General features: G+C 40.7%; 1 protein-coding gene across 2 annotated transcripts in view; it reads right to left on the reverse strand.

The window, feature by feature from the left end:
* Nucleotides 1-839: 839 nt before the first annotated feature.
* PIP5K1B (phosphatidylinositol-4-phosphate 5-kinase type 1 beta) overlaps nt 840-21,126 on the reverse strand; it is a 326,824-nt gene continuing 306,537 nt past the window's right edge. The window contains exon 14 of one of the 2 annotated variants that reach the window (XM_060014654.2): nt 840-1,654. In XM_060014654.2, coding sequence (XP_059870637.1) covers nt 1,648-1,654 — 7 coding nt within the window. In that variant the 3' untranslated portion in view covers nt 840-1,647. The remainder of the gene's footprint in view (nt 1,655-21,126) is intronic. The other variant, XM_060014652.2, reaches the window with a different exon arrangement.

Consider the following 21,126-nt stretch of genomic DNA (forward strand, 5'->3'; position numbering starts at 1 on the left):
CAGGATTGCAGCTAAGTAAACCCCTATAGTAAGATCGGGCATCTGCTAGCACATATGGATACCAGGCAGAGAGAGGCGAAGAATCCTCCACGATCCACTTCAGTAAAATTTCCCATTGACAGCCCAACCCAGGATAAATTCCCAGCACCAACTCTGCAGATGAAATGAATACTTATACGGAGTCACCATGGCTCCAAGCTGTATTTACAAAAGCTAATATTATGTTTGTTTATGAGAACCAGCTTGCTTTAACTTGAAGTATTTTACACTGAGCATCTTACTCATCAGGAATGTCTTTTTGTTTTCTAATGATTTTTTCTGCAGTGTATGATTATGCAACCTCTTAACCTGCTGCTGCTTGGGACACTCATGTGATACTATAGATGTATTAACTGCTTAAATATTCATTGCCCCTCTCTGCTGAGTCTATTCCTATGTGAAAAGTACACTTCCCAACACTTTGACGACAGACTTGTCAATGTCATTTGCTTTGGCCAGTGGATTGTGAGTTCTGTAAACCATGTTTAAGCAGAAGCTTTACGAGCTCCCATGGTTCCACTATCACATTTTTTCTTCTGCAGTAAAAGTGGCATGTCCTAGACGGGTTGCTCTGGATCCCAATCCAGAGATTTGGGGATTGTTTGTCACCACAACATAACATAGTGAAAGCTGACTAACACACCAGGACATTTGGGAAAGTCTCTTGAACAAGTTGAGCAGAATCTGCTATTGAGTCTTTTCTCAGGGCCCGGGTAATTTTCTCTCCATTTTCATCAATCACGAGAGTCAGTTTATTTAGGATTCCAGAATATGTAAAAATGATGGGTATCTAAGTTACTTCTTTTTTATTAACAAAAGAAAGAAATGTGAAGACCATAAACCACCTGAATTAATATAATACCACAATTGAGAACAAAATATTTTATTTCTCTCAATAAAACTATAGTTTACAATAGTATTTACTAAATAAATTATATAATCTCTTTTACAAGCAATAAACTAAATCACAAATATTTCAAAGACAATGTATGTACACGACATAAGGCCTTTTATAAATAGCTTTGCTTTTCTCATTTCACTAGTAAACAGTGAAAAAATCTTTATAGAAGCTAATTTTCTATAAAGTATATGCAGACCTATTACACTGATCTTTATATGAAACCAATTTAAACTTTTAATGACATGGGCTGATTATAACTTTGAAAAAGAGCATAATTCAGACGTTACCATTTTGCATGGATAGATTTTTTAAAAATATATAAGCAGATTACATATGTTGCTTATGGATAATCACTGGATGCATGCAAAATGAAACAATGCAAGTGTCAATAGTAAAATAGCACTTCCAAGTCCAAAAAGGTGATTGGCAATGGTATAGAAAGCAGCTTAAATAGAGTTCATGCAGTTCTTCACAGTTCAGCAAGCAACAGCAAATGACAGAAGAGTGTGGTATTTTTCACATCACATCTGCCGATCAGCCTCTCGGCCGAGGCTCCCCTGACATCTCGCAAACTCCAAGTCCAGTTGATGATGACTCTGTGTGTAGTGGGGCTCAGCCAAGTTTCCTTTGGGAAATTGTGGAGTGGAGAAACTTCTCTCCCACAACCGTGTTCCTGCCTCATCCATCTGCTTAGGTGGTCACCATTTTCACTTACTGGGGGAGAAAAAAAGAAAGCAGATGTAAGACTAAGTTTTCGCATCAATTTTTAATGGCGCCTCATGATTGCGAACAAGTTCATTCTTTCTTCCAATGACTTGTGCCCGGAAAACATGCATGTAGAAATGGGAGGGCATTAGGTCTGGAATTGATTCTTTTGCAATGATGAACATCTGCTTCCCTGGACCTGCAACATGTAAATTACACCAAGATCTATCAAGCGCTTACCACATCACAGCTTAGTGCTAGGGACTCTGAAGGAAACAGCGCTGGCTAAGACACACTCCTGCCCTCCAAGTGCACAGGGCTTTGGGGATGTGCTGTGGTATATCAGGCCTGAAGCCAATCAGAGCAACTTGAACATGGTCTGGAACTCATGAATGCTGTGTGCATTTTTACACACTATCCCTGTGGCTGGGGAGGAAAAAATATGTCCAGCAAATACTGGACCTAAAATGGTAGCCACTTAAGCTCAGAGGCAGCTAATTCAACCCCTGACAGCTGTACCAAGATATATATGGGGAAGCAGTACCATGGTCAGTCAGACACAATGGCTTAAATCTATTGATTCTCTCTAATTATTACAGCTACAGGACATTATGCAAGTTAGTTAATCATCTGTGCACCTTATTTATCTGTTAAATGGGAGTAATAAACCCTACTTTATAAGTGATAAACTTTTCTATGAGGAAACAGTATCTGTACAAATAGACACACATACATGATATACACAAATTCTGTACATATCATTTAGTGCCTGGCAATAGTAGTGTCTCCAAAATAGTAGTTAAGAAGGTTGCAGTTGGGATCACAGAGATTGTGTGGCCCAACACATTCATTTGGAGGCTGAAAATACTTGAGTAAACAGTTTGAAATGACTGAAAATTATTAGGAAAGAAACTATATCAAAGAGGATTCTGTTTAAAAGTATTACATCTCGTAATTTGAGCCTATTGTGAGTTGTACCTTTTGTTGTTTTATAGTTGAGACTGCTCACTCTCATCTGAAACATGTTCACACTGTTACTTTCTATCCTGTTCTATTGAGCTATATTTCTGTTTTTGTGCCAGTACCATATTGTTGTGATGACTAGAGCTTTGTAGTAAAGTCTGAAGTCAGGGAGCCTGATTCCTCCAGCTCCATTTTTCTTTCTCAAGATTGCTTTGGCTATTCGAGGTCTCTTGTGTCTCCATACAAATTTTAAGATTTTTTTGTTCTAGTTCTGTGAAAAATGCCATTGGCAATTTGACAGGGATTGCACTGAATCTGTAGATTGCCTTGGTATTACAGTCATTTTGACAATATTGATTTTTCCAATCCAAAAACATGGTATATCTTTCCAGCTGTTTGTGTCATCTTCAATTTCTTTCATCAGCATCTTACAGTTTTCAGAGTACAGGTCTTCTGCCTCCTTAGGTAGGTTTATTCCTAGATATTTCATTCTTTTTGATGCTAAGGTAAATGGGATTGTTTCCTTAATTTCTCTTTCTGATCTTTCATTGCTAGTGTATAGAAATGCAACAGATTTCTGCGTATTAATTTTGTATCCTGCCACTTTACCGAATTCATTGATGAGCTCTAGTAGTTTTCTGGTAGCATCTTTAGGATTATCTGTGTATACTATCCTGTCATCTGCAAACAGTGACAGTTTTACTTCTTTTCCAATTTGTATTCCTTTTATTTCTTTTTCTTCTCTGATTACTGTGGCTAGGACTTCCAAAACTATGTTTAATAAAAGGGGCAAGAGTGGACATCCTTGTCTTTTTCCTGATCTTAGAGGAAATGCTTTCAGCTTTTCACCACTGAGTATGATGTTAGCTGTGGGTTTGTCATCTATGGCTTTTCTTATGTTGAGGTAGGTTCTCTTTATGCCCACTTTCTGGAGAGTTTTTAATCAGAAACCAGTACTGAATTTTGTCAAAAGCTTGTTCTGCATCTATTTAGATGATCATATGATTTTTATTATTCAATTTGTTAATGTGGTGTATCACACTGATTGATCTGCATATATTGAAGAATCCTTGCATCCCTGGGATAAACCCCACTTGATTATGGTGTATGATCCTTTTAATGTATTGTTGGATTCGGTTTGCTAGTATTTTGTTGAGGATTTTTGCGTCTATGTGCATCAGTGATATTGGCCTGTAATTTTCTTTTGTTGTTGTTGTTGTTGTATCTTTGACTGGTTTTGGTATCAGGGTGATGTTGGCCTGAGTTTGGGAGTGTTTCTTCCTCTGCAGTTTTTTGGAATAGTTTCAGAAGGATAGGTGTTAAGTCTTCTCTAAATGTTTGATAGAATTCACCCATGAAGCCAGCTGCTTCTGGACTTTTGTTCGTTGGAAGTTTTAAAATCACAGTTTCAATCTCATTACTTGTGATTGGTCTGTTCATATTTTCTATTTCTTCCTGGTTCAGTCTTGGAAGATTGTACCTTTCTAAGAATTTGTCCATTTCTTCTAGGTTGTCTATTTTATTATTATTATTTTATATGGTTGCTTGTAGTAGTCTGTTATCCTTTGTGTTTCTGTAGTGTCAATTGTAACTTTTTTCATTTCTAATTTTATTGATTTGAGTCTGCTCCCTTTTTTTTCTTGATGAGTCTGGCTAAAGGTTTATCAACTTTGTTTATGTTTTCAAGGAACCAGCTTTTAGCTTCATTGATCTTTGCTATTGTTTTCTTCATCTCTGTTTCATTTATTTCTGCTCTGATCTTTATATCTTTCCTTCTACTGCCTTTTGGGTTTGTTTGTTCCTCTTTCTCTAATTGCTTTATGTGTAAGAATAGGTTGTTTGTGATTTTTCTTGTTTCCTAAGATTGTATTGCTATAAACTTCCCTCTTAGAACTGCTTTTGCTGCATCCCTTAGGTTTTGGATTGTCATGCTTTCATTTTCATTTGTCTCTAGGTATTTTTTCATTTCCTCAGTGATCCACTGGTTGTTTAGTAGCATTTTGTTTAAGCTCCATGTGTTTGTGTTTTTTAGTTTTTTTCTTGTAGTTGATTTCTAATCTCATAGTGTTGTGGTCAGAAAAGATACTTGATACAACTTCAATTTTCTTAAATTTACTGAGACTAGCTTTGTGGCCCAGCATATGATTTATCCTGGAGAACATTCCATGTGCACTTGAGAAGAATGTGTATTCTGCTGCTTTTGGATGGAGTGTTCTATAAATAATGGTTAAGTCCCTCTGATTTAATGTGTAAGGCCTGTGTTTCCTTATTGATCTTCTGTATGGGTGATCTGTCCATTGATGAAAGTGGGGTGTTAAAGTCCCCCACTATTATTGTGTTACTGTTCATTTCTCCTTTTATGGCTGTTAGTATTTGCCGTATATATTGAGGTGCTTCTTTGTTGGGTGCATATATATTTATAATTGTTATATCTTCTTGGATTGATTCTTGATCATTCTGTAGTGTCCTTCTTTGTCTCTTGTAATAGGCTTTATTTTAAAGTCTCTTTGGTCTGATATGAGTATTGCTACTCTAGGTTTCTTTTGATTTCCATGTGCATGGAATACCTTTTTCCATCCCCTCACTTGCAGTCTATATGTGTCCCTAGATCTGAGGTGGGTCTCTTGTAGACAGAATATATATGGATCTTGTTTTTGTATCCATTCAGCCGGTCTATGTCTTTTGGTTGGAGCATTTAATCCATTTACTTTTAAGGTAATTATCAATATGTGTGTTCTGACTGCCATCTTGTTAATTGTTTGGGATTTGTTTTTGTAGGTCTTTTTCTTCCCTTCCTCTTTTGTTCTCCTCTCTTGTAATTTGATGTCTAACTTTAGTGCTGTGTTTAGATTCCTTTTTCTTTTTTGTGTATCTATTGTTGATTTTCGGTTTGTGGTTACCATGAGGTTTTGATGTAGCAGTCTATACACACACACACCCACAGCCACAGCCACAGCCACACCCACACAAGACTGTTATCAGTTGCTGGTCTCTTATTTTTAAATGCATTTCCAATATCCTACACTTGCACCTTCTTTTCTCATGATTGCTGATTTTTATATAATATTTGTGTGTGGATGATTTCCTACCTTTACCATATGATTGCCTTTACCGGTGAGCTTTTTCATTTGTAATTTTCTTGTTTCTAGTCATGGCCTTTTCTTTTCCATCTAGAGAAGTTCCTTTAGCATTTGTTGTAAAGCTGGTTTTGTGGTGCTGAATTCTCTTAGCTTTTGCTTGTAAAGCTTTTGATTTCTCTGTCAAATCTGAACAAGAGCCTTGGTGGGTAGAGTATTCTTGGTTGAACGTTTTTCCCTTTTGTCACGCTAAAAACATCATGCCATTCCCTTTTGACCTGCAGAGTTTCTGCTGAAAAACCAGCTGATAACCTTATGGGGATTCCCTCGTATATTATTTGTTGCTTTTACCTTGTTGGTTTTAATGCTTTCTCATTGTCTTTTTGTCAGTTTGATTAATATGCATCTTGGCATGTTCCTCCTTGGGTTTATCCTATATGGGACTCTGTGCTTCCTGGACTTAGGTGGCTGTTTCCTTTCCCATGTTAGGGAAGTTGTTGGCTATTATCTCTTCAAATATTTTCTCAGGCCCTCTTTCTCTCTCTTGCATTATAGGAGTCCCAGAAGGAGAAATGTTGGTGCATTTAATGTTGTCCCAGAGGCCTCTGAGACTGTCCTTATTTCTTTTCATTCTTTTTTCTTTGTTCTGTTCTGAAGCAGTGATTTTCACCATTCTGTCTTCCAGCTCACTTATTCATTCTTCTGCCTCATTTATTCTGCTATTGATTCCTTCTAGTGTATTTTTCATTTCAGTTATTGTATTTTTCATCTGTTTTGTTCTTTAAACTTCTAGCTCTTTATTAAACATTTCTTGTATCCTCTCGGTCTGTGCCTCCAATCTTTTTCTGAGATCTTGAATCATTTTTTACTATCATTACTCTGAATTATTTTTCAGGTAGATTGCCTATCTCCACTTCACTTAGTTGTTCTTCTGGGGTTTTATCTTGTTCCTTCGTCTGGCACATATTTCTCTGCTGTCTCATTTTGTCTAACTTTCTGTGTTTGTGGTCTCTGTTCCTCAGGCTGCAGGACTGTAATTCTTCTTGGTTCTGGTGTCTACACCCTGGTGTGTGAATTTGGCCCAGAAGCTTGTGCAGGCTTCTTGGTGGGAGGGACTGGTGCCTGCCCACTGGTGGGTGGAGCTGGGTCTTGTCCCTCTGATGGGCAGGGTCACATCAAGGGGTGTGTTTACAGGTGGCTGTTGGCTCAGGATGACTTTAGGCAGCCTGTCTGCTGATGGGTGGGGCTGTGTTCCCACCCTGTTTGTTGTTTGGTCTGAGGCATCCCAGCACTGAAGCCTGCAGCCTGTTGGGTGGGGCCAGGTCTCAGTGCCAACATGGCGACCTCCAGGAGAACTCAAGCCAATGAGTATTCCCTGGGGCATGCACCACCATTGTCCTTGCCCCTGCAATGAGCACAGCCAACCCCCACATCCCCAGGAGACCCTCCAAGACCCACAGGTGGGTCTGGCCCAGGCTCTTATGGAGTCACTGCTTTGCCCTGGGTCCCAGTTCATGTGAAACCTCTTCATGCCTTCCAAGAGTGGAGTCTGTTTCTCCCAGTCCTGTGGAGCTCCTGCACTCAAGCCCTGCTGGCCTTCAAAGCCAAATGCTCTAGGGGCTCCTCCTCCCAATGCCAGAACCCCAGTCTGGGAAGCCTGCCATGAGGCTCAGAACTCTCACTCCTGTGAGAGAACCTCTGTGATATAATTATTTTCCAGTTTGTGGGTCACCCACCAGTATGGGATTTGATTTTATTGTGAATGTGCCCCTCCTACCATCTCATTGTACCTTCTTCTTTGTCTTTGGGTGTAGAATATCTTTTTTGCTAGATTCAAGTCTTTTTTCGTTGATGGTTGTTCAGCAGTTAGTTGCGATTTTGGTGTTTTTGTGAGAGAAGGTGAGCTCAAGTCCTCTACTCCATCATCTTATTTCTTGTCCCGTTGGAATCAAGTTTTTTGAAAACTGAGGGTCTTGTAGAAGTTTCTATAAACTTTGTTAAGCAGTCTCACCCCCAGGGTACAAGAATGTCAAAGTTGGGTGAGAACTGCCAATTCTATATCCATGTTGTAATGTAATCCTGGGATGACATGTTTGGTTACCCGAAAGTGTCCATTTATAACCCTAATAAAATGAGGTGGCCTGACAGGTCTTTTTTTTTTTTTTCCTGACAGGTCTTTAAGTCTTCTGTGGAACTTGAAAGCACAGCATCTCCCTGCTTGTAAACTTGGCCACAGTGAGCTGGCTCCAGAAGGCAATTTTATTATCCATTATTTGGTATTAAGTGTGCAATAATTTTCCTTTCTTCAAATTATAATCCACAAGTCCTATATTAGCCATCAGTGAAGAGACAAGGTGTCAGCTGTCTGTCTACCCTGGGAAGAAACTCATAGCTTGAGTTTATTCTTCAAAATATGGTGCATGTAGAATCCCCTCCACCTCCCCAACATGAAGATGGGTTCTTCAGGTATTAGTGCCCTGAACGCCAGCAACTTCTGAGGTGCTGAGACTCAACCCTCTCCTGACCTGATGGATTTAGAAACAGAAATGGGAACTGGTGCTTTGGCGAGAGAACCTAGCCATATCTCAGGTAAGGGATGGCAGAACATTTCAGTTCTATCACCAATTGAACTGCTGTGTGTGTGTGTTCGTTTGTTTATTTATTCAAACATCTTTATTGGAGTATAACTGCTTTACAATGGTGTGTTAGTTTCTGCTTTATAACAAATTGAATCGGCTATAAATATACATATATCCCTATATCTCTTCCCTCTTGCGTCTCCCTCCCACCCTCCCTATCCCACCCCTCTAGGTGGTCACAAAGCACCAAGCTGACCTCCCTGTGCTATGCGGCTGCTTCCCACTAGCTATCTATTTTACATTTGGTAGTGTATATATGTCCATGCTACTCTCTCACTTCGTCCCAGCTTACCCTTTCCCCTCCCCATGTCCTCAAGTCCATTTTCAATGTGACTTTATTTCTGTCCTGCCCCTAGGTTCTTCAGAATCATTTGTTTTCTTTTTTAGATTCCATATATATATATATATATATATATATATATATATATATATGTTAGCATACGGAATTTGTTTTTCTCTTTCTGACTTACTTCACTCTGTATTACAGACCCTAGGTCCATCCACCTCACTACAAATACCTCAATTTCATTTCTTTTTATGGCTGAGTAATATTCCGTTGTATATATGTGCCACATCTTCTTTATCCATTCATCTGTTGATGGACATTTAGGTTTCTTCCATGTCCTGGCTATTGTAAATAGAGCTGTAATGAACATTGTGGTACATGACTCTTTTTGAATTATGGTTTTCTCAGGGAATATGCCCAGTAGTGGGATTGCTGGGTCGTATGGTAATTCTATTTTTAGTTTTTTAAGGAACTGCGTACTCCATAGTGGCTGTATCAATTTACATTCCCACCAATAGTGCAAGAGGGTTCCCTTTTCTCCACACTCTCTCCAGCATTTACTGTTTGCAGAATTTTTGATGATAGCCATTCTGACCGGTGTGAGGTGGTACCTCATTGTAGTTTTGATTTGCATTTCTCTAATGATTAGTGGTGTTGAGCATCTTTTCATGTGTTTGTTGGCAATCAGTATATCTTCTTCGGAGAAATGTCTATTTAGGTCTTCTGTCCATTTTTGGATTGAGTTGTTATTTTGATATTGAGCTGCATGAGCTCCATGTAAATTTTGGAGATTAATCCTTTGTTAGTTGCTTCATTGGCAAATATTTTCTCCCATTCTGAGGGTTGTCTTTTCGTCTTGTTTATGGTTTCCTTTGCTGTGCAAGAGCTTTTCAGTTTCATTAGGTCCCATTTGTTTATTTTTGTTTTTATTTCCATTTGTCTAGGAGGTGGGTCTAAAAGGATCTTGCTGTGATTTATGTCATAGAGTGTTCTGCCTATGTTTTCCTCTAAGAGTTTTATAGTGTCTGGCCTTACATTTAGGTCTTTAATCCATTCTGAGTTTATTTTTGTGTATGGTGTTAGGGAGTGTTCTAATTTCATTCTTTACATGTAGGCGCCCAGTTTTCCCAGCACCTATTGAAAAGGCTGTCTTTTCTCCATTGTATATTCTTGCCTCCTTTATCAAAAATAAGGTGACCATAGGTGTGTGGGTTTATCTCTGGGCTTTCTATCCTGTTCCATTGATGTATGTTTCTGTTTTTGTGCCAGTACCATACTGTCTTGATTACTGCAGCTTTGTAGTATAGTCTGAAGTCTGGGAGCCTGATTCCTCCAGCTCCATTTTTCGTTTTCAAGATTGCTTTGGCTATTCAGGGTCTTTAGGGTTTCCATACAAATTGTGAAATTTTTTGTTCTAGTTCTGTGAAAAATGCCAGTGGTAGATTGATAGGGATTGCATTGAATCTGTAGATTTCTTTGGGTAGTATAGTCATTTTCACAATGTTGATTCTTCCAATCCAAGACCATGGTATATCTCTCCATCTGTTTGTATCATCTTTAATTTCTTTCATCAGTGTCTTATAGTTTTCTGCATACAGGTCTTTTGTCTCCCTAGGTAGGTTTATTCCTAGGTATTTTATTCTTTTTGTTGCAATGCTAAGTGGGCGTGTTCCCTTAATTTCTCTTTCAGATTTTTCATTATTAGTGTATAGGAATGCAAGAGATTTCTGTGTATTAACTGTGTATCCTGCTACTTTACCAAACTCATTGATTAGCTCTAGTAGTTTTCTGGTAGCATCTTTAGGATTCTCTATGTATAGTACGATGTCATCTGCAAACAGTGACAGCTTTTACTTCTTTTCCGATTTGGATTCCTTTTATTTCTTCTCTGATTGCTGTGGTTAAAACTTCCAAAACTATGTTGAAATAATAGTGGTGAGAGGGGACAACCTTGTCTTGTTCGTGATCTTAAGAGGAAATGGTTTCAGTTTTTCACCATGGAGAACGATGTTGGCTGTGGGTTTTCCATATATGGCTGTTATTATGTTGAGGTAAGTTCCCTCAATGCCTAATAACTGCTGTTTTTTTTTTTTTCTGTACGCGGGCCTCTCACTGCTGTGGCCTCTCCCAATGCGGAACACAAGTTCCGGACGCGCAGGCTCAGCGGCCATGGCTCACGGGCCCAGCCGCTCCGTGGCATGTGGGATCTTCCCGGACCGGGGCACGAACCCGTGTCCCCTGCATCGGCAGGTGGACTCTCAACCACTGTGCCACCAGGGAAGCCCAACTGCTGTGTTTTAAAAGAACATTGCCCCTGAGTGTCAGGAGCTCATGGAACAAGGATACCCCAGGGACTCTTTAGTGTGGTCACCTTAGCCAGTCTGACTGCACGCGATCATACATCCACACAGATGCCAGTGTCTCTTCCTAAGCATGTGATGCTTTGAGAATGCATGATATATTTTAAATTCTGGGACCTGAAGGTAAAGGTGTGATAACAGTTGGCATGAAAGGAGTAGAGGTTTTAGGTATTTCTGTGGCCTTAATCCTTAGCATTGTTTATCCACATATGTGAGTAAGTGTGTGGGTGTGTGAGAGGCTTGTATTTTTATTTCCACTTAAACTCAAGTACTTAATTCGGTGATTGAAACTACACAGTCATGCACACATGTGGTCAAAGACTTCAAAGCCTTTTCAATAAAATGATTTAAAACACAGACCCAGAGAAATAAGGGAACACAGCAAAGCAAAAGCAGTTTGTTTGCTAACCGCAAAGCCCTCTGGGAGGGTGGACTGCACTTTTTGGGAGCCAGATTGCCCCAGGGGACCCCCAAAGTATAGATCACTTCAAGATGGGCTAAGTTGGAGGGTCTAAGTTGACTTTTAGAGCCAGGTGCAGAGGGCATCAAAGACGAGAAGTTTCTCTTCCAAGGTCTCATTTCTAGGCTCATTTCCAACCCTCCCTTTTTTTCAACCTTTTCCCTAAAAGATATACACACATATATACCCTCAACCTACTGTTTAAAAGACATATTTAGCCAATAGAATTTCATAATATCTGGAATGTGCTGTGAGGGGATTTAAGGGCAGAGCTGAAACAAAGCAGAACTTCAGGACAGTCAGACTGGCTAAGATGACCACGCTAAATAGTCCCTGGGGTATCCTTGTTCCATGAGCTCCTGACCCTCGGGGGCAATGTTCTTTTTAAACTACAACTGCCTCAGAGTTCAGCTCCAGGGTCCCACAGAAGCAGGATCTTTTCCTCTCTGGTGTCCAAGGGCAGCCTCATTTTTGAATTCAAGTTGAAATTCTTTGCCAAAATACCCTTGAGGAAAATATTGATTTCTCTCCAGGCTATTGTAGGTGGCAAGTCTCTTATTTCCTTTTCCTATACTGAGCCCGTTTTCCCCAGCCCCACTGTTTTCCTTTCTAGTTCATATTGTTCTTCTGGCCAGTGTTCTATCTGTTGCCATGAGAGCACACCAGCTCATCCTGCCTCACTCCCCTCATTTTAGTCTAAACTCACAGCATCACCACAAACACATGTAAAGGCTTCACAACGCCCCACCCTAATCATCCCTTTGGGTCTGGAGTCCCCTCCATCTCTGGGCTCACCAGAGATGCTTCAAACACCAAGCAGCCACCATGTTCTCTGGAAATCTTTTTTTTTTTTAACATAAGGCTCTATATTTACTTTTTATCACATTCATATCTACCTCATATTGGGGGTACTTCACAAGGCACAATCACTTGGAAATAGGTTGGAATAGGGGATTTCTCTTTGAACAACAGTTGCTGGTGTCCAAAAGCGCACCATTTTTTTTAAGGAGGTGAACAAATACATAACACTAATGCTACAGAAATCAGGACACAGTCTATATATATGGAGTCCAATCACACCACTATGGGGTTTTATAGCTGGAAGGAAACTTAGGTCTAAATTTCCTACCTTTGCACTTAAAAAAATATTTAGATTCAGAATCAGTGGTGAAATTATTCTTTCCCAAGAACCAGAGACTACAGGGCCTTAATTAAGAAGCCTTGAGGGGCTTCCCTGGTGGCGCAGTGGTTGAGAGTCCGCCTGCCGATGCAGGGGATGCGGGTTCGTGCCCTGGTCCGGGAAGATCCCACATGCCGCGGGGCGGCTGGGCCCGTGAGCCATGGCCGCTGAGCCTGTGTGTCCGGAGCCTGTGCTCTGCAATGGGAGAGGCCACAGCAGTTAGAGGCCCGCGTACAGAAAAAAAAAAAAAAAAAAAAAAAAAAAAATCCTTGAGGCAGAAGGTGGGACTTGGAACAACCTTGAAGAGTATGTACAATTTGGATGAAAACTACCATGTTGTGCCTATCTGGTAGAATGTTGTTGAATTCTGAGGTGTTGGCAGCACATGGAGTACCAGGCCTCCTGCCAACCTTCAAATGCCCTATCAAAGCGTTCCACACCAACCAGCAGATAGATTACTGATAAGAGGAGAACAGACCCAAGAAAAAGCTGGCACTGATTTCAGATGCCTCGTGGGATGTATTTAGGATTATGGCCTCTCAGTTCAAAACTGTTAGTGCAGCAGCAGTATTTTAATACAGTTCCCTGCCTGATTAATTTGTTTTCTAAAGACCTAAGAAAAGCTGGAGGAAATCAGTGATTTATGTGGGCTGACAATTCTACAGTGGACTTCCCTGCATGAGAGTGACTTCTGCTAATTGTAAATCCAAACGGTCACCTTGTTATCTAATATATCATGCAGCCCTGGGGCTGCAACCACATTCACTCTGGGTAGTGTAGGGAGAGGAATATGGTACTGGTTTCATTCAAAAAGGAGCACTGCCTTGGGATGAGGCCACTGGCTTCTCTCTCCCTGCGTAGAAGGAAAGGGTGAGATGCCAGAGGCCCCCAGCCACAGGCTAGAGTGTAGGAACCAGAAGCTGCACCCCTACCAAGACGCCCCTCTCAGCACTTTTCTTGGTACCATTTTTCTTTACAAAAACACACAGTAGCCGGCATGGATTGAGTTGTGCCTCCCCCACCCACCCACCTGCCCCCGACACCCTGCATTCATATGTTGAAGCTCTAACCCCTAGTACTTCAGAATGTGGTCTTATTTGGAGATACAGTCTTTACAGAAGTAAGGAAGTTAAAATAAGGGCCTTAGGGTAGGCTCTGATTCAATAGGACTGGTATGCTTAGAAAAAGGGGAAATTTGGACACAGAGACAAGACACACAGAAGGAAGACACAGGGTGAAGACGGCCATCAACAAGCCAAGGAGGGAAGCTTCCCTTACAGCCCTCAGAAGGAATCAACCCTGCCAACACCTTGATCTCGGACTTCTAGCTTCCAGAACTGTGAGACAATACACTTCTGTTGTTTATGCCACCCAGTTTGTGATATTTTGTAATGGCAGCCCTAGGAAACAAATACAGTAGCCATTACTGGGATTTAGAAAGTTTTTTTTAAAAAAATAAGGATCCATATTTGAATTTTTTTGTACTTAATCCTATCCTCCACTGGGGGCTACCACCAAAGCTACAGTTACCTGGGGGGGGGGGGTGGAGTGGCTGTAAGGGGACAACCTGTCAAAGATTGAAAGTGAAGAAAAGGTTTTTTTCACTCCATATTTTTTGATACTTCATTAAAGTTGCTGCCTAAGCAGCAGAAAGAAGCATTTTCTGGGTTGAATCCCCAAACTGCCATAGAGCCTTTTCAAAGAGGCTCAAGTGCAACTGGCCTTAATGGATGAGAAGGGCACGATGGGATCCTAGGGAAGATTAGCACCTTCATTTCTGTGCCTGATTGTAATTGCAGCCTCTAGTTCAACTTGCAAGGTTGAGGGAGCTGCCTTTGCCGTCTGAAGGATGTGCCCCTGCCAAACGTGCGTGCACAGCAGTGCGAGGCTACCGTAAAGTACATGGAGTGGAGACAGCCCTGAGCCTCACACTCGCACTTAATAGCAGCGTTCAATTCAAGGACCTCAAAAGCTCCTTATCCTGGTTGGGCAGAGGCGCCTTCCTACCACTAGGTGGCAGTAGGGTCTGCTGCAGGAACGCAGTCCCAAGCCCAGTTCATAAACTTGAATGTGATTAAGGTTCACCTTAGAATCAAGTTCATTTTTCCTCCGATGTAAAGCAAAGCTAACTGGCCAGCCATCTTAGGAGGGCCCTTAGGGAAGTGATACAGATTTCCCTTTCATCTAGCACTGAAGAATTATAGGATGCTCAGAGCTGAAGGACCCTGTCAACAAGCTGACTGGGTCTCAGCCCTGTATGTTTGGGGAGCTTTTAAAAATACCATTGCCCTGGTCCACCCTCAGGGATTTTATTTCTAATACACAATATGTCCCCAACAGTGACTGTATCAGTTAATACATTCGTTTACCTGACACCCTTTTGCGAGGAGTCCACAATAATTTGGAAACATCTACCCAACCTCACAGTGACTAAGCCAGGGAGACCGGAAGTGAATGAAAAAACGGGGCCAAGCGTGGTAAAGAGCGTGTGTGCCCTTTCACATGTCCTCGGTAAGTCACATGTCCTCGGTAAGGCGGTGTAGTTGAATAGTGTCCCCTGAAAATTCACGTACACCTGGAACCTTTGCAATGTGATCTTATTCAGAAATATGGTCTTTGCAGATGTAATTAGTTAAGATGAGTTCATCCTGGATTACGGTGGGCCCTAAATCCAGTGACTGGTGTTCTCACAAGAAGAGAGGATACACAGAGGCACAGAGTCACAGGGAGGCAGTGTGAACTGGGGCAGGGATTAGAGTGTTGCAAGTCAAACAATGCTGAGGACCACGTGGACCACCAGAGGTTGGAAGAAGCGAGGAAGGATCCTCTCCTAGAGCCTTCACAGGTACCAGGACCCCGCCAACACCTTGACCTCAGATTTCTGGCCTCCAGACTGGGAGACAAATTTCTGTTGTTTAAGCCTCCCAGCCTGGGGTACTTTGTCACGGCAGCCCTAGGAGCATAGGCAAAGACAAACCAAAGGGAAGCCAGGCCCTCATCTCCACTCCCTAGTCATCCTCATACCATCCATCACACTTGGGGAGGCCTTATTCTTTACTAACTGGACAGTATTTATGCATCCTCCCTTCTACCCAATTTTCCCATTCCTTCTCAGGTCCCAGGAGAGCGAATGGCATGAAGGAGGACAGCCCCGCTCACAAGGTCCACAGGTGTGATTTAAACTTGCTTTCCCTAAAGTTCTCATTTGTTCCTAATCTGGTTCCTTGTGAATTGTTTTTGTGTTTTCTGAAGGCTCAGGAGCCTAGCAAACACTGGCTTCCTATGACGATGGAGAAGATGGAAATCAAAATCAGAAACAAAAGCAGCAAAGTGTGGAGGGAGCGGGGGAAGGAGAGAGAGGCTGGTGTTAGGAGGTAAAGAAAGAAGAATAATGGTGCCACCCAAGGAGGGCCTGGATGAATAGACACAGCCAAGCGCAAGAGCAGAACTGGCCTTGAGAAAGGTGGAAATCACCTGGCCTGTGAGGCCAGGATTCACTGTAAAGCTAGGACAAAACAGAAAAGAATCTACCATAGCCCTGTATGCTGTCATTTAATTGTTAACTGTGGGCCTAATATAACTGAAAAGCCAGTATGCGTTTATAACTCCAATTCCCTAAGCTAATCCTTAAACAGCAGTTTAATACTGTTTGTTAAAAAAAAAGAAAAAAATCCGACAGTGACCTCCTAATCCGGCCCAGCGGGTTGCCTCATTAACTTGAAGCTGGCATCGCTCTTGTTGCAGGACAGGAATCCCTCTAGGCGCCACGGGGTGCAGGAAGTTGGATCCATTTTTTCAGCTTTTCCACGTCTTAGAAATATTATTTGGTCAGTGACTTAAGAGGGTCAAGCCTTCCTAGAGATTAAAAAAAAAGGGCCCTATTTTGTTCTTTCTGAAATCTCTTCATTTCTCAACGATGTGGTCATATGGTGAAAGAAAATGGCATTCTGGTGAAATGCCTTACAAGCCCAAAGGCAGCCTTTGCTGCTTCTCTTCCTGTTTTGGTCTCACTGAAATCTGCCAAAAACTCGAGCAGCATCTTTGTTTGGTGGGGACTGTAGCTCTCTGCTGAGAAGCGATAGAAATGCCACTGTTTCAAATAAACATCTTTGGCAGCAGCCAATGCTGGCTCATGCAAGGAGGGATTCAAGAGACCCGATTCTTCACATACGAGTGTCATTAATGTCCATGCCAGCAGAGTCAAGTCCAGAAAGGCAGCTTCTCTCGCCAAAAAGTTCCACTGAATTTCCTAGGACCCCCGTGACCTAATTTAAAGTGTTTTTCTTCTCTTTTTCGGGCTTTTTTTCATACATAATAGTCTGGTAAGCTGTTAATTCACAATCATTTTCACTTCTCTGCCACCCTTCATCCCACGATGAAAGAGTATTATTAAGCACCGTAAAGACACATTAAATAACAAAACTGTCCAACAACTGCACATCAGAGCACTGATCTCCACTACCGGCACGGCTAAAAAAAAATGCTTAACTGTTTCTTTGCCCACAGCTATTTCTGTACTTCAGCCACCTTGCAAGAAACGCATATCGGGATGAAAGGACATATTATTGAGAGGCTGTTAATATGGAAAAGTGTAAAAAGAAAAGGGCATAACCTCAAGACCTAAATAACAGAAGTGAGAAAATTGTCGTTTTGTGGCAGCCCTCTTTCAAACTTCTATATTATTTAAAAAAGCAATTCCATTATCTGCCACTTACCCATCCATTCTCAGCTAGTCATAAAAAAAGGACACGCTCACCCATGACATTTTTCAGCTGCACTGCCTTTGTGGCTTGTTCCTCTTTCCGTTAACACCAAATTGCATTCTACATCAGGTAAAGGAGTCGCCTGAGGAACTGAAATAATAAGCTGTCGTGATCAGTGCCTTAGAATATCGGACTATTCAAAAAGTGGAATCTAGCCCTATTATGAAGATGGCATGATTGCCCATTTAAAAGCAAGAGCCTGCTTCTCTCTGTTGTATTCTTTTAAATCCCCTAATCTGTGTCATCAACTCAAAACTCAATGGAAACACCGCTTTGGTCATTGGATAAAATCATCTTCAAAAACACGATGATCTGAATATTTGAAAATGAATCAGATAGCCTGGAACTACAGCGTGAAGGTGAATGGCCTTTTCCAAGCAATAACTAGGAACATGGAACCTGAACCAAATGCTTCAATAAGGGTGCTGGAACAATTAGCAGCCTTTTAAGGTAATCTGTCCTTTTAATTTCATGTCAAATTATCAGAAAAAGCAGGATAGCTGTCCTAATTTATATGCACATAATGCACAATAATGCGGGTGGATCTTCAATAAGGAAATTTCATATGTTATCTGGTATGCATAAATCACTTGAGTTTAAATCATATATTACAGTGATATAAACAGTATTGTCCATTCGTATGCAAACAAACAGTAGCACTAGGCGATTAGTTACAACTACCAATTCTTAAAGGAGAAGAAACACTACAAGAGAAATCTGTGTTTGGTTATAACACCCAATATAATGTCACCACAGAAGCCTTCAACTGCCCTTGCAGTAAGGATGGCTACGATTAAGAGGATTCTAATCAGGTCAAGAGGAAGGAGAGACAAAGGTGTAGGCAAGATTGGTTTTCCCTTCTGATGCTTTTCTTTGCCATCCACTCTTTCACAGTGTGGAGGCAAATGAAAATATTGAAGGGAAGGCAATGAGCTGTATCCTTTAAGATTGGAAGAGCATGCTAAATAAAAGTCTCCAGCATGAAAACACACCCTGGAATTACAAGTTAATGGTGCAGAACTTTCTAGATGCACTGCCACAAAAATTAAATACTGTGACGGTTGATGGTAGAATATGTGATGAAACAGTGAAATTTGAAGAAACAGCTATAGCTCTTCTGGGAAAAACCTTATTTCTACAACTCCTTGTAATTTAGAATAAGTCATGGCCAGTCAGACCTAGAAGGGGTCTTAAGAGGTGACTTAATGATCCATTTCATAGATAAGAAAACTGAGGACCAAAAAGGTTGATTAATTCAAGGTCAGTGATTAATGAGAGGCAGAGATAAGCATAGTATCCTGGTGCCTATTTCTAATTAATTCTTGTCTTATTTGATTCTGCAAGAGTTGAAAGGACTAAGTTAAAGTACTAGAACAATGGTGTGGGGGACCATTTCGGGGGGTCCATGAGGTCAAACTATTTTCCTATTAATACTAAGATGTGATTTACCCTTTCATTCTCATTCCCTCTCATGGGTGCCCAGTTGAATACAGTCGTGTGCCAGAGCATGCCAGACCAATGTAGGTAGAAGCTGATATGAGAATCCAGCCTCTTCAGACAATAGGGACTGCAAAAAAGAAAAATAATGCCACTCTTCTCACTCAGCTTATTTTCGTCCTGGAAAAGTTATTTTCATAAAAATTTATGTAACATTTTAATAGTTACTATTTTAAATGAATGAGTATTTTAAAATTTTCGCATTTTAAAAATATAAAATATTGATAGATATAACCCCCACACACAAAAGCTATTTGGGATCCTCAATTTTTAGAATGTAAAGGGATTCAGAGATTAAAAAGTTTAAGAACTATGGCACTAAAACTTGAAAAAATAGAAAGGAAACCAAGATGAAAGTGGAATTTTATAAAAAGTACTCTTTTTTTTTTTTTTTTTTGTGGTACGCGGGCTTCTCACTGTTGTGGCCTCTCCTGTTGCAGAGCACAGGCTCCGGACGCACAGGCTCAGCGGCCATGGCTCACGGGCCCAGCCGCTCTGCGGCATGTGGGATCTTCCCGGACCGGGGCACGAACCTGCGTCCCCTGCTTCGGCAGGTGGACTCTCAACCACTGCGCCACCAGGGAAGCCCTCACTTCTTTTTTGGATCCATCTCTCACCTTCATGAGGAGCATGATTCCAATGAGATGGACACGTCAATCAATCAGTAACAACTACAGTGATACGGTGCTTCATGGTTAACACTACAGTGCTAGGGGGCGTAGGTAGGAGCTGGATTTGAGTTTTGGCTCTGCCATTTACTAGCTCTGAGAGCTGATCAGTTAAGCCTCAGGTTCCTTATCTGCATGAATGGAGACAAATATAACACACACCTTAATGAAAGAGCTAGCGTAAGAAGAGCACTGGGATAGTGCCTGCATATGGTAAGCACTCATATTGGCCATTCTAATTATTGTTCAAAATCCTATGCTACAAAAAGGCAACCTACTGAATGGGAGAAGATATTTGCAAATGATGTGTCTGATAATGGGTCAATATCCAAAATGTATAAAGAGCTCATATAACTCAACGTTATATATATAAACAGCCTGATTAAAAAACAGGCAGAGGACCTGAACAAACATTTTTCCAAAGAAGACATACAGATGGCCAACAGGCACATGAAAAGATGCTCAACATCACTAAAATGCAAATCAAAACCACAGTGAGATATCACCTCACACCTGTCAGAATGGCTATTATCAAAAAGACAACAAATAATGAGTGTTATGAGGATGTAGAGAAAAGGGAACCCTAGTACACTGTTGGTGGAAATGTAAATTGGTACAGCCACTATGGAAAACAGTATGAAGATTCCTCAAAAAATTAAAAATAGAATTACCATATGATTCAGCAATTCCACTCCTAGGTATATATCCAGAAAAAAATGAAAACACTAATTCAAAAAGATACACACCCCTATGTTCATTACAGCATCATTTTCAATAGCCAAGTTATGGAAGCAACCTAAATGCCCATCAATAGATGAATGGATAAAGAAGATGTCACACACACACACACACACACACACACACACAATGGAATATTACTCAGCCATAAAAAAGAATGAGAATTTTGTAATTTTCCAACAACATGGACTGACCCGGAGGGTATTATGCTTAGTGACATAAATCATACAGAGAAAGACAAATATTATATGTTTTCACTTGTATGTGGAATCTAAAAAAATAAAGGAATGAATAAAACAAAACAAAACCAGACTCATAAATACAGAGAACAAATTGTTGGTTCCAGAGGGGAGAGGGGTGGCGAGAGGGGCAAGATAGGTGAAGGGAATTTAGAGTTACACACTACTAAGTATAAAATAAACAAGTTACAAGGATGTATGTAATGTAGAATACAGCCAGTATTTATAACTATCAATATATATGGAGTATAATCTATAAAAGTATCAAATTACCTGAAGCTAAAATAATATATTGTAAGTCAACTATACTTCAATAAAAAAACAAAATAAAAGCACAAAATCTACCAAACAGAAACAGACTGAGACATAGAAAACAGACTTGTGGTTGCCAAGGGGGAAGGGGGGTCGGGTAGGCATGGGTTGGGAGCTTGGGATTAGCAGATGCAAACTATTATATAGAGAATGTATAACCAACAAGGTCCTACTGTATAGCACAGAGAGCTATATTCAATATCCTATGATAAACCATAATGGTAAAGAATATAAAAAAGAATGTATATATGTATAACCGAATCACTTTGCTGTACAGCAGAAATTAACACAATATTGTA

This window comes from Delphinus delphis, chromosome 6, assembly GCF_949987515.2.
Source record: "Delphinus delphis chromosome 6, mDelDel1.2, whole genome shotgun sequence".
Taxonomy (NCBI): Eukaryota; Metazoa; Chordata; class Mammalia; order Artiodactyla; family Delphinidae; genus Delphinus; species Delphinus delphis.